The sequence below is a fragment of the Vipera ursinii genome, assembly GCF_947247035.1.
Source record: "Vipera ursinii genome assembly, chromosome: 8".
In the NCBI taxonomy this organism is placed as follows: domain Eukaryota; kingdom Metazoa; phylum Chordata; class Lepidosauria; order Squamata; family Viperidae; genus Vipera; species Vipera ursinii.
The window spans coordinates 1,197,682-1,211,979 of record NC_139519.1 but is presented as its reverse complement, the minus strand read 5'-3'; the positions used below and the strand labels follow the sequence as shown (position 1 = coordinate 1,211,979).

The 14,298-nt window shown below is 47.1% G+C and overlaps 1 protein-coding gene across 1 annotated transcript; it reads left to right on the top strand.

The window, feature by feature from the left end:
- The first annotated feature begins 10,980 nt into the window (after positions 1 to 10,980).
- On the top strand, positions 10,981 to 13,444 carry TMED4 (transmembrane p24 trafficking protein 4). The gene is made up of 5 exons (XM_083368844.1): positions 10,981 to 11,174; positions 11,257 to 11,357; positions 11,434 to 11,559; positions 11,651 to 11,797; positions 12,375 to 13,444. Exons 1-5 carry the CDS (start codon positions 11,018 to 11,020, stop codon positions 12,522 to 12,524), a joined length of 681 nt encoding a protein of 226 aa, XP_083224970.1. The 5' UTR covers positions 10,981 to 11,017; the 3' UTR covers positions 12,525 to 13,444.
- The last annotated feature ends 854 nt before the right edge of the window (positions 13,445 to 14,298 follow it).

Here is a 14,298-nt window from a genome sequence, read left to right as displayed (position 1 = left end):
GCATCTCACCAAGCAGCATACAGATGGATCCTGAGAAGGTCTGGGCTGTCCTAGAGTGGGCCCCACCCCACCCCACCCCAGGAAACAATTGCAAAGTTTTCTTGGATTTGCTAATTTTCACCACCAATTCATTCCCCCCTTCACACAAATTACATTGCCCATTACTAACTTGCTAAAGACGAAAGGGGAGGGGAAACCAAAGTCCAGTCAACCTTTAAAATGGACGATAGAGTGTCAAACTGCATTTGAAAGATTGAAAAGACTGTTTTCCGTGGAACCAGTCTTAAGACACCCTGATACTAATAAGCTGTTCATGATCAAAGCTGATGTTAGTGATGTGGCCACGGGGACAGTGCTAATGCAGAAGAACGAGGATGGGAAACTGCAGCCCTGCACATATACATCAAGGAAACTTACAGAGACACAGCAAAGCTGGGCAGTTTGGGAGAAGGAGGCTTATGCCATCCGATGGACTCTCCTAACCTGGCATTTTTTGGAAGGGAACAAAATCCCCTTCCAGGTATGGACCGTCCACAAGAACCTTGAAGCCCTAACAATACCCCAAAATCTGACACCTAAACAGGCAAGGTGGTCTCAGCATTTCCACCGGTTTAACTTCACCCTAAAACATTTGCTAGGAGGAAAGAACTTCCTTGCAAATGCACTGTCTAGATTGCCACAATACAACAGCAACAAGGCAGAAATAACAGACCCGCTCATGCCATCAAAACAGCTAGCAGAGCAAGCCACCACCTGAGTACAAGCTAAAATCCAGAAGCCTCTAACAAGCCAAGCTGGGATTGAATTCAAAAGAGAGACTGACAAATGGTTCCTAAGCCACAAGAACCTGTGCACAATAACTGATGGACTACCATGGGTAGGAGGGTAACTATACATCCCCAAAAGCCAGAGACTGATTTTTATGCAGCTTTGTCATGACTCAAAATCAGCTGGACATTTCAGGTTTGTAAAAACTCTACACCTAGTTAAACAGCAGTTTTGGTGGCCATTGATAAAAATGTACATTGAAAGCTATGTGACTAGTTGCCCAATATGTGCTGCAGCTAAGAGGAGACAGGGGAGGACCCCAGGCTTGTTGTAAACAGTAGCAACCCATCAGCACCTTGGAAAGAAATTTCTATGGACTTTATTGTGGAGTTACCAGAAAGTGGGGGAAACACCGTCATTTGGGTTGTGACAGATTTATTTTCTAAGCAAGTGCATTTTATCCCATGTCCAAAAATCCCCAATGCAGAGACACTAGCAAAATTATACGTTCAGCATATTTATCGGCTTCATGGGGCTCCACAACAAATCATATCAGATAGGGAAATGCAATTCATGTCAGAGTTTTGGAAAGCATTCCTAGGACAATTGGGGACCACTCAGGGGCTGTCATCTAGTCATCATATACAAATGAATGGTGGGACTGAATGTTCAAACTCAGTACTGGGACAGTACTTAAGATGCTTCATTAATTACCAGCAAGACAACTGGACCAAACTACTCTTGTTTGCAGAGGTTGCTTATAACAACACAGTACATTCCAGCACAGGCTACACTCCTTTCCAAATTGCAAAGGGACAGAGTTTCAACCCAATGCCTGAATTACCCTCTACCAAACCAACCATCCCTTCCCTGAAGTAATGGGTTGCACAATTACAAAACACCTGGCCGGTTGTAAGAAGGGCTTCAGACAAAGCTAGGGAAGCTTATAACTTCCAGGCAGATAAAAAATGAAGTGAACCCGAAACGTTTCAAGTGAGGGAGAAAGTGTATCTGTCCATAAAATACCTAAAATCCCTGCAGCCCTCAAAGAAGCTAGGGCCAAAATTTGTGGGACCTTTCCCCATTAAAAGAATAATCCTGTTGCAGTAGAATTGGAGCTCCCAAAGACGCTTTCACTGCAGTCTTCTAAAATGTGAGCTGCAATCACCCTTAAGACCAGCTGCAGCTCTTCCCCCTCCTCCAATCATGGTAGAAGTTGAACATTTTGAAATCAAGGAGATTCTAAATTCTAGGAAACATCATGGTTCCACCCAACACCTGGTAGCATGGAAACACTGCCTCCTTCCCAGAATGAATGGGTTCAGAAACGTCAAGTTAGAGCCCCTAGATTGCTTAGTATGTTTCATGCTACATATTCAGATAAAGCAGACTAATATTTGTCTCTATCTCTCTTTATCTTTCTACAGGTGGATCTTTCTTTTTTTAAGGGGGGGGTGGCATGTCAGAACCCATTTCCTCTTGGGGTTGTTGGTCCTGTCCTTTTCTGATTTCTCTCTGTGGGTTCTGTCATTCTCCTGAGGGGAAGGCCCTTTGGGATACCTTATTTCTCCTTTTGCTTAGCTACAATGTATCCTCTCTGTCTTTTCTGTCTGCTTGCTCTTTGAACTGTTTTCCCTTGATTCAACCTGGGATGAGAAAGTAATGTGCCTCTGGCCATCTGGCCTATCTCTTGCTGTGGAAGAGAAAGGTGCGAAGATCCAACAACATCTTCACAGGCATGGGAACAGACTCTATTATCAGCCCTATTCCCACAGCAAACTTAACATCTGGGGATTGGCACTATTGGGGTGGGGTTTGCTTGAGTAGCATCTGAATGGGAAACCCTCAGATCCTGCCTTCCATGCCTGCTATCAGCTTCTTCTAATAAAAGTCCTTTTGGAAGGAAAGTGTTCCAAGAGTCCTGCTTTCTTGAGATGAGGTTTTGAAGCAGGTCCTTACGCACAGTCCATATTACTGTATTTCCTCTATGTTCAGGTAATTCCACAATAAAATTCATGGCAATCTTTTCCCAGGGTTGGGAAGGATCTGCTAGTAGCTGCAATAATCCAGGGGGCTTACCTGGACGTTTTTTCATTATTGCACAAGTTGCCCAGCTTTTTAACATCTTTCTTTAGCCCCAGCCACCAAAACTGCCATCATATTAAATGTAAAGTCTTTAGGTATCCAAAGTGGCCTGCTTGTTTGCTTATAGCAACTGCGTTGAAGGGCCTGAACTCTAAGGGTTTCAGATAGATAAAGTGTTGACTCCTTCCAAGCCAACCCGTCCCAGTATGGTTTTACTTGCCAGGAACCAGGAATCGTTTTTTTAATTCCTCTTTTAGCCTCTTCATTAATGGGCTGTTTCAGTTGACTTCACTTGTGATGGGCCCCCTGTAGTTACTTAGATTGACTTTGGTTGCAGAATGATGGAGTTTACCATCTCCACTCGACAGCTTTTTTACTGGGGCAGTCTGGACAGGATGTCAGCTAGGAATTTTTTCCTCCCGGGATGTATTTTAATGTGAAGTTGAAATGGTTAAAATACTGTGCCCACCAAACTTGTTTAGGAGATAACTTACAGGGGTTTTCAGTGCTTCTTGTGATCAGTCCATACTTCAAAAGCCAAAACGCTCCCTTCAAGGAAATGACGCGATGCGAGCAGAGCCCATCTCACCGTGAAAGCTTCTTTCTCCCAGACTGCCATCTTCGTTCAATGTCTGTTAACTTTTTGGAAGTTTGGCGCAGGGCTGCAAATCCCCATTCTTGTTCTTTTGCAAAAGAACAGCCCCTATAGCCACATTGCTGACATCAGCTTGAATGATGAATTGTTTTTCAGGATTGGGATGTTTGAGAATGGGTTCTGCTGCAAACAGTCTCTTTAAGTTCTCAAAAGCAGTCTGGCATTCTACGGACCATGGTAAGGGCTGACAGGGTCACGGCTTCCCCCCATTTTCCCCCTTTTTTAACAGTTCAGTAATTGGCAAATCAATCTCAGCAAAGGAGGGGATGAATTGCCGGTAGAAGTTTGTGAATCCCAAAAAACTCTGGAGTTGCTTACGGGTACAAGGGGGCTGACATTCTAATACAGCTTTCATTTTAGCCGGATCCATCTCAATAGCTTCACTGGAAATCCTATATCCTAGGTAATCCAGGCATGTCTGATGGAACTCACATTTTGAGAGCTTAACATAAAGTTTAGTGCTCAGCAGTTTCCTGAGCATTTCACATACTAATATGACACATTCCGCCATGGTCTCTGTGTAGATGAGGATGTCAAGGTAAACTAAAACCTCCTTAATTAATCAACCACCTTGATTAATCAATTGCATGAACACAGCAGGAGCCCCCTGCAGACCAAAAGGCGTAACATTGAACTGGAAACTCCCCAAGGGGCTGTTAACAGCCATTTTCTACTCATCTCCTTCCTTGATTCTTACTTGGTAATACTGTATGCCTCTCTTAGGTGTAACTTGGTAAAAACTTTTCTTTTTGCCAAATGGGCTAACATGTCCTTCATCAAGGGGAGGGGGTACATACTCTCCATACTGACACAGTTTAACCTTTTATAGTCGACGCACAATCTCATCAACCCATCTTTTTTTTCTTTAAACAGCACTGGGGCAGCTACTCGGGATTTTTCCGGCTGGATGAATTCTCTGGCTAAGTTCTTATCGATGTATGTTCTTAGTTCTTTCAGTTATTGAGGGGTCACCAAATACATTTTTGGCTTAGGTAATTTGGCTGCCAGTAAAATCTCAATGGCACAGTCAGTGGTTCGGGGGGGGGTAGGATATCAGATTCCACCTTGCTAAATGCTTCTGCTACGTCTGTATATTCACTTGGGATGGTTGGTTCTCCTGGCAAAGAACTCACAGTGGATTTCGAGGTCTCCAGGGGTTGCCCTTAGCTCTCAACTGGGTTACTGATTGGGGTGGGAGGTGAAGGTCCCATTGCTAATCGTAAAGTCCTGACTCCGTTCTCCCACCAGAACGGAGCACCATTTGTCAAGCCGAGTCAACTGCTTCTGTCATTTTTGGGTTCACCATAAAATGGATTAGCTCCCAATGCTCCCCTATCTTTAGGCGCACTAGTTCAGATAAGTGGGTGGCCAGGCTCCTCCTATGAGAGATCCATCCGCCTGCTTGAACCTCATGGGTAGAGGCAGTAATTTTGCCCTAATGTACAGTTTTAGTACAGTAGGGAGATTGATCAAACATTGGGTACATCCCGAATCAACTAAAATGTTCAAATCCATTTAAGCCCCTGATTTTGGCACCAGTAGTTTGGCCGAAAGGGCAAAATGAGTGATAGAATGACTCACCATCAGGTTTGTCTTCCCTGGCGTCATTGCTGTCATATGGATCGGGTGCGGACAGGCATTCCGCCAGTTCCTCTTGTTTCTCCTGGGGAGAAGTGACTTGTACGACTTGCCCCTGGCTGACTCAATTTGAGTTTTCTCACACAGGCCAAAGTGTCTTTGGCTTCGTGGGAGCTGTGGTCGCACTTTTTGGTAGAGGGAAAGGAACCGGGCAGTCTACAGCTCGATGCCCAAGTTACCGACACCTGAAGCACTTGATTTGAGATCCAGTAGAAGCTCTAATGGATCCACTCGCTGTGGCAGGTGGTAGGCATTGCGACGGTGGGCATTGGTCAGAGTCCTGAAACAGCAGACTTGTGGTAATGGGTCAGTTTGATGTCCAAATTCATAGCCAAAGAGTACCAATCATGGAGTTGATCAGGATTCCCCCTGCAGATGCATGTCTGAAACAGACTGTGATCCAAGCCTGCTTTGAAGTAGTGGATCCATGACTGTTCAGGCCACTGTCTGATCCATCCTGCCACTCTTCAAAACTCTCTTATGTACTCTCTTGCAGGCTGACCCCTCTGCTTCACATCATGGATGTCCTTCTCAGCTTGTACAACCTGGGATTCAGCTTCAAATCTGGCTCTCAGCCCATGTGTGAATTGATCGAAATTCCATAGCTGTGGTGCCTGCTCCTCATGTAAGGGATCCATCCACTCCATGGCCTCCCCTTCCAAATCTGGGGCTATGGAATCAATCATTTCAGCTTTGTCTAAATAAGTCTGGTTGTAACGATTTACATGAGACCACACCTGGTTCAGGAAAATAGACATTTTCTCAGAGTCTCAATTGAAAGTGGGTTTGAGGGGAGGTGGATCTGCAGGACGGCAATCCCAGAGAGCCTGCAGTAAGCCAGGCAACTGGGGTTGTGGTTGCTGAAATCCCGCTCTATGGAAGACCATTGGTGGTGCGCCTGGACTGGCAGGACGCCGATGGCGGTGATCTGGACTGGCTGGGTGCCACCAGCATTCGGGACTGGTGTGCTACCAATAGTGGTCAGGGCTAGCAGAACGACGGCACCAGTCTGGGCTAGTGGGGTGTCGGCATTGATCAGAGCTGGTAGAACACTGGTAATAATTGGGACTAACCTGTCGTTGAGGTCAGTTCGGATTGACATGGTGTTGGTAATGGTCAGGGCTCCACCAGTGCACTGGGCTTGATGTTAGGTCAGGCTTCGGCAGTGGGGAGGCAGCCTGTTCCACCACTATGGGACTGGGACTTCGCTGGGGTGGCAGATGCTCACGGGACCACCTGTCTTCTTGCCCACTTGAGATCACTTGGCATATGGCCTGTCTTCCTTCACCCGTGTCCAGCCTGTCAAATTTATCCCTCAGACATTCCACAGAGTACCTGTGGATTGCAGTTAGATATTTCCACTCTTCGGACTCGTCCCAAGTGGCCGGTCATTTTGCTTTCATCGGTACAGGTGATTGGAAACCCTGCAATGAGATCAATGGGAACTTGACCCCTGCAGCTTTCAGCGTGTTCTTAAGCAATAGGGCAACATCTTATTGCCAGGTCCCCCCGAGGAAGATCGCTTCATCCCTCTGAGTCAGCTTCTCCAATGGGATATCATGGGCTTTTGGTCTCGCTCCGGCTGCCAGGACCACACCCTTCACCAAAGTAGCAACCTGCATCCCATCTGCTGCCACCGTTTCGAGGCTTGAGATTGATCCCCCTTTCTTTTCCATCTCTGCATCTTCCCTCTTTGTCGTCCTCCCGAGATTTGGATAGGCGCCTGGGGCTCAGAATCCATGGGTTAGTGAATTTTGGAGTCTTGGTTTAATGTCATGGTTCTGACAGATGAGACCAGTAGAAATAAAAAGTCTTGAGGCATATGCATTCCTCAAAGAACACATTCAATGGCTACATAGTATTGGCACGAACAAAAGTGAAACCAAGACTGAAAGTTCCCCCCAGGAAGCTCCAGCCTGCCAAAACTCATGTAGCTTGACCTTCATTCCCACAGGTAAGTTATGGCTATGACTGAACTAGAAGAATACATCTCCCCCCTCTCATTGCTGTGGCAACCAAAAACAAAGTGAAGATGGCTGCAGACAGAATCGTTTGAAAGTTGACAGCAGTACTATAAAAGACATATTAAGAATACAAGTCAAAATAGGCTAGAAAATACCTATTCATTCTAGATGAGTTCAAATCCCCAGAACCAGATGGGTTACATGCCAGAGTTCTGAAGGAACTGGCAGATGTGATCTCAGAACCATTGAACCATATCTTTGAAATATCCTGGAGCACTATGGAACTACCAGAGGACTGGAAATTGTGGTTCCCAATTTCAAAAAGGGGAAAAATTCAGGAAATTAGAGAGTAATCCTCCTGACATCAATACCTGGAAAGAACCTGGAAAAGATCATCAAGTGATGGACCTAGAACACCCAGCAATAAGCAAAGCTAATATTAGAAACCAACATGGTTTGTTAAAAAAAGATCATGCCAGAGAAATCTTATTGCATTCTTTGATAAAGTGATTAAATTAGTGGAGCAGTGAAATGCTGTGAACATATCCACTTCAACTGCAGTAAGGCATTTGCAAATGTATACAGCTTACTTTTTGTAAGAATTACATCTACGTGAAGGGAAGCATGCAGTGAGATACCCCAAGGTTCTGTCTTAGGCCAGTACTCTCCAACATCTTCATCAACAATTTAGATGACGGAATAGAAGGGGAACTCATCAAATTTGTAGATGACACCATGCAGGTGTTGGTAGCCATCACTTTAAAAGAAGAGCTCAAGAGCCAGAAGAACCTTGACAGACTTGAACACTTGATCTTATTCAACAAAATGAAATCCAACAGTGAGAAATGTTGTCCAAAAATTGGTTCAGCCTGGCATAGAAGCCAATCAGAGGCAGACACAAGAGATGAACTTTTGCAAAACTTTTATTGAAGCACTTCAGCAAAAGGGTCCCAGTCCAATTTGGGGGCTGACACCCTGAATAACAGCATAGCATGATCTTTTATACAGTTGGTTTCCAGAAATGACAAATTACATTTCACAAAGCTTGTTTGGAGTTCTACCTTGCTTTTAGTCTACGGAGTTGTCCCTTGGTTAAAGCTTTACGTGTCCTTTTGTCTCTACTTATGATTTCTGCTGCTTATTTTGTTACCAACTTTGTAACTTCGTAATTCTGAGTATCTGTTGTTACATTTCCTTCATTTCGATTGACATGTTGCACATGCATTCTTCTAAGTTTTTATTCCTTCCTAGGATTGCTTCTTAATGGGGGATCCATTAAAGTAAGGTCTTCCATTTAGGCAAGAAAAACCAAATGCAAAAGTATAGAATATGTGGTACATGGCTCAAAGCAGTAACTCTGACATGGATCTAGGTGTCCTAGTGAACACCAACTTAAGTAAGAGCCAGCCATGTGCTGCAGTTACCAAAAAAGCCAATGCAGTCCTAGTGTGTATCAATAGACAGATAGTATCAAGATCACATGAAGTACTGGTACTGCCTCATTCTTCACTTGGAATACCATGTCCAGTTTTGGTCTCTGTGAAATAAAAAAGAGATTGAGTCTCTAGAAAGTGTGCAGAGAACAGCACAAAAATGGTTATGGAACAAAAATGGTTATGGGACTGGAGACTATAGCATATGAAGAATAGTTGCAGGACTAGGAGTGACATAATAGAAGTTTTCCAATATTTCAGGGGCCGCCACAGAGAAGAGGGGGTCAACCTATTCTCTAAGTCTAAAGCACCTGAGGGCAGGACAAGAAGTAACAAACATAGCTCCAATCTAAAACTAAGGAGAAATTTCCTAGCAGTGTGAACAATTAATCAGGGTTCAGCTTGCCTTCAGAAGTTGTGGTGCTCCATCAATAGAGGCTTTTAAGAAGAGACTGGACAGCGCCATGTGTGAAATGGAACAGAGTCTTCTGCTCGAGGAGGGGACTGGGTTTGGAGACCTCCAAGGTCCCTTCCAACTCTTGTTATTCTGTATTTTGACTAGATCACAGGTCGGCAACCCATGGCTCTGGAGCTGTGTGTGGCTCTTTCAGCCTTTTCCTGCGGCTCCCAGCCTCCTCTGCCATTTGCAGAGAGAGAGAGACACAGAGAGAGGCACTTGTGCTTTCCTTCTCTCTCTCTCTCTCCATGTGGACTTGCCCCTTGCAGGGCTCCTGATTGGCCCTGTGCCTGGGGGCCCCACCAGGAATTCCCTTTCCTGGCCTGGCCCTGTCTGAGGTGCATGTGGCCGGGCAGCCCTGGGATCCCCCCTGGGAGTGGCCCGCTGGAACCTCTGCTGAGCGGGCTAGCCCTCCCACAAGCCACGGCCCCAAGGGAGCAGAGCCCCTGTGATCCCCAGTCAGTGAGCTGATCGTGCCTCTTTGTCTTTGTCTGTCTCTCTCTAAGCACGATCGCAAGCTGGGCTGTGTGCACAGACTCTCAGGCCCCCTTCCGGGACACCATCCCCAGAAGTTCCCTTCCTGGCTGGGCCAGGGGCTACCCAAAAAGACTGAAGTAGCGGCGTCAGGGTTGGCAGGTAGGGCGCCAGCAGGAGTCAAATCAGGTGGGAGTCGCATCATCTCAGCTCTTGCCAGCAGCTAGTTTGGATAGAGAATTTGGGGAGGGGAGATGCTGTTTTCCTCCTGGGAAGGCAGAAGAGGGGGAGTTTTCCCAGCCAGCCAGCCAGCCAGCCAGCCAGCCAGCCAGCCCTCCCCTTCCTGATTTTATGCCACATTAAAAAAAACCCTAAGCCTGGCACCGCACAAAGTTTGCACCTTGACACTCTCGCAGCCCCCTTGATTGCCCCTCTCGCAATTGCACTGAAGCTTCGCAATGGCGCTCAAGAGTAATGGGGAAGGGCTGGGCTCAGGGAGGGAGGAGGGGAGAGCTTAATAGGGGCAGGAGGGGGCACTCAGCCACCCTTCTGGCTGCTGTGCCTGGGCTGCTACCCTCTTTGCGGCAGCGGCATTGCCTTCCATGCTGGTCCCATCGCAAGCTAGGCGCACCCCCACATGCTCACGGGAAGGATGGGAAAAAGGGGGTGGGCTGTGCCAATGTCGGGGTGGGGGAGGAGGTTGGGGGAGAAAGAGTCAGAATCCAAGATGCTCAGATCTGGGTGGGCTCCCAGCAAGTGCGCGCTGAAGAAGTGATGGAAGAAGGAAGAGAAATAGCGGGTGGGGGGGAAGCGCCCTGTTTCATCATCTTCTGGCGCAAACTCTGTGGAGAGAGAGAGAGAGAGAGAGAGAGAGAGAGAGAGAGAAGGGCAAGTGCCTCTTTCTCTCTCTCACACACACAAAACACAGAGTGGGGGAAGAGGACTGGCAGACCAAGGGCAAAAAAAGAGAGGGAGGGAGAGAGAGAGAGGGAGGGAGGGAAAGAGGGAGAGAAAATATGAGTATATGTGGTTGTCCTTACTGGACTTTTAGTAAAGAACGTTTAATGAAAACTGATTTTTTTTAAATTAAGAGGTGAAATATAGGGATAAATATTTAAACATGATAGATAAGCTACTAAAATTGTTTTCACCTGTTGGAATGAAGGAAAAAGGGTTTTTTCCCCTCTTTCTCCGGCATAAAAAAATGTTTTCTTTATAGTTCACTGATTTCATAAAAGCAACACACTATAGTTTTTTTACACATAGCATAAAGGTAAAAAAGATACACACAGCGTTATCTTTCAAAAGGCTTTTGCGGCTCCCAGTGTTTTCTTTTCAGTGGGAAACGGGTCCAAGTGGCTCTTTGAGCGTTTTAGGTTGCCTACCCGTGGACTAGATGTTCAACCCCATAGCAAGTCAGGGCCGGAGTTTCCGCGCAGGTATCACCATCTCTCGGCCTCCGCCTCCCCGAAGAAGCCGAGGAAGGGCCAACTGCCGCCCGAGGCCAGGCAGGCTGCGGAGGGCGCCACGTGACGGGGGGCGCATGCGCGGGCGGGCGGCCATGGCTGCCGGGAGGTTCGTGGCGCTGCTGGTCGCGCTGCTCTTGGCCGGCCGCGCCGCGCGGGCGCTCTACTTCCACATCGGGGAGACGGAGAAGCGTTGCTTCATCGAGGAGATCCCGGACGAGACCATGGTCATCGGTGCGGGGGTCTGGCGGGGGGCCGAGGGGGCCGGGCGCGCCCTCCCGCCGGCTGACCGCCCCCTCTCCTCCTCTTCCCCCAGGCAACTACAGGACGCAGCTGTGGGACAAGCAGGCCGAGGCCTTCCTGCCCTCCACGCCGGGGCTAGGCATGTTCGTGGAGGTCCGGGACCCGGACGCCAAGGTGAGGCGGCCCCTGCCCCGGCCGGGGGGCTGGGTGGGGGAGTGGCCCCGCGGCGCTGACCCCCTCCGCCCCGCAGGTGATCCTCTCGCGGCAGTACGGCTCGGAGGGCCGCTTCACCTTCACCTCGCACACGCCCGGCGAGCACCAGATCTGCCTGCACTCCAATTCCACCCGCCTGGCGCTCTTCGCCGGAGGGAAGCTGGTAAGCGGGCGGGCGGGGAAGCCACACACACTCCCCGCGCCCCTCTCCTGCCCCGGCGGCCCCGCCCCAACGCGCTGTGTCTCTGGTGCAGCGGGTGCATCTGGACATCCAGGTGGGCGAGCACGCCAATAACTACCCAGAGATTGCTGCCAAGGACAAGCTGACGGAGCTGCAGCTGCGAGCCAGGCAGTTGCTGGACCAGGTGGAGCAGATCCAGAAGGAGCAGAACTACCAAAGGGTGAGCCTGCCAGCCCCTCCCCCCAGGCTGGCTCCCGGCCACGGGGTGAGCCAAGAGGGGGGCTTTCCTGCTTTGATGGAAATGACAGGTACATTGCCAGTCACTGCAGCCCTAATTTCCCTCCAAGATAAAGAGTGGCCAAACTGACATTAGACATCCTGTGGATGGCATTGGAAAAATAATGTTTTGATGCCAGAACAGCTAAGGCTGTCAAGCTTGTGTCACTTTTGGACACAACAGGAAAGATGTCATGACGTGATTACCCCAGGGAAATCGGAAAGGTCCTTAGAAGTTGTGTTGTTCTTGAGCCAGAAGAAAGTGGTTGCTGTGTAGTGTTTTAAGCTATTATTGATGGAGGTGGATGAAAAAGCCCACAGTATTTTACTTTGGGTAAACTTGCTGGCTTTCTGCATGGAACAAGATAGGCAAGGTGGTGCAAGATGCTTTGAATGCAAAACTGGAAAGGTTCTGCATCTCAATTAGTCCTTGGACAGGTGGATGGCAACAGTGAATGAAGTGTGACAGGAAGAGTTGGGCTAGGCGTGTTCTGATACTGGCCGCTGTGTTTTCTTTGCAGTTCCGAGAGGAGAGGTTCCGCATGACCAGTGAGAGCACCAACCAGCGGGTGCTGTGGTGGTCCATTGCGCAGACAGTCATCCTTATCCTTACGGGCATTTGGCAAATGAGGCACCTCAAGAGTTTCTTTGAAGCCAAAAAACTGGTTTAATGTCTTCAGCATCACATAGGTCATTATTCATCAATGCCCTGTTGTTACTTTCCATTGAAGAAATCTTGATTTTAAGTTAAGTACTAAACTGAGAAAGAAGCACAGCAGGCAATGCCCATGCCTAATTATATAAATCCACGAAAACATCTCAAACGTTACCATATTTTTGTGCTTTGAAGCATGTGAAGCTAGCGGTGAGTAAGGATAGCTTTCCTCGGTTGTCAAGCTTCCTGGAACATTCCAAGAAGCTGCTTTACAAAAGACTGAAAGGATTCCCTCCATTACTTTTGTAGTAGCTGCAGTTTGCCTAAAAGCTCTTCTAAAGGCCCCCATAACTCTAGGAACTATTCAACAGAATGCAATCAGAGGGAAAAATAAATGTACATCAGAACTGTCTAGCACGCCTTCCTTGTTCAAATATTGTTTGAAATATTGTTTAGCATTTCAGTGGTTGTCAGGCATCCAGGGGATCGAAGGATTTCTTGCAGTGTTTTCAATTCTTAGTAGTTCTCTGTTTTCTAAGCACAGAATTGTCTTGGCTGGGGAGTCAATGCAAATGAGGGAGTAGTAGAAGTTGCCTCCAGGTTTGTTGTAAATGTTGAATAAAGAAGCCCCTTAAATTTGTAAATAGTTTGACTTAAGAGTTGCTATCAGATGGAGATATTCCTTGAAGAGCACAGAAAGGGTTTTCTCCATCAGGTGGTGTTACCTCTTCTTACCAGCCTTTCTGCAATTTGGAAATAGAACCTGTAAATAATCCAGCTACAGAACAACCCTGTTGCAGTTTGGCAGCAGAATTGGACCTCTGAAGTAGCAGGACTGAAAATGGGCATTTTTTTCCTTCTCTGTTTGCATGGGCAAATTTGTCTTGAGGCCCGTTTGTTACAGTTTTGGATTAAAATAAAGCTTTTTTGAAAGAGGCTTTATATGTTGGTGGGAAAAGTAGATAAAAGCAAGTATGAAAACTTGCTGAATTGTAAACGTCCACAAATTTTTAACAGCAAAAAGGCCAAAAAATCCATTTAGCCACTTCCACAAGAAATGCTAGGATCCATACCCAAGGGTTTCTTGCTTCACAGGTAATCTTTAACTTACAACTGTTCGTTTAGTGACCAAAATTGCACCGGCCTTGAAAAACGTGATCTATCATTTTTCACATGGCCATTACAGCATCTCTATGATCACATGATCAGAATTTGGATGCTTGGCAACTGACTCATATTTATGAGGGTCACAGAAACAATGGTTCAAAACTGATCAAAGAGAAGCGACCTGGAATTAAGGAGAAACTTCCTAACAGGACAGTTAACCAGTGGAACAGCTTGCCTCCAGAAATTGTGGGCGCTTCGTCACTGGAGAGTTTTAAGAAGAGACTGGACAGTTGCTTGTTTGAAGTGGTATAGGTTCTCCTGCTTGAGCAGGGGGCTGGACTAGAAGACCTCCAAGGTCCCTTCCAGCTGTATTCTATTCCTATTCTATTCTTTTGCAGTGTCCCAGGGTCATGTAATCACCTGATGTGCAAAATTCATTTAACAACCATGTAACTTAACTCATGATTCACTTAACTACTGGCAAGAAGTTGTAAAATGGAGCAAAACTCACTTAACAGCTGTCTTGCTTAGGGGTAAATTGTAAATTGACCACCTGTATATAAAAATACGTAGCCCCCTTCTCCTATCACAGTGTTGTACCCCATACAGCCAGATCCTTGGAATTGTGTTGTGCTCTGAAATACCTCGGTGCTGTCAGCTTGAGCCTGATTCCTACTTTGGGT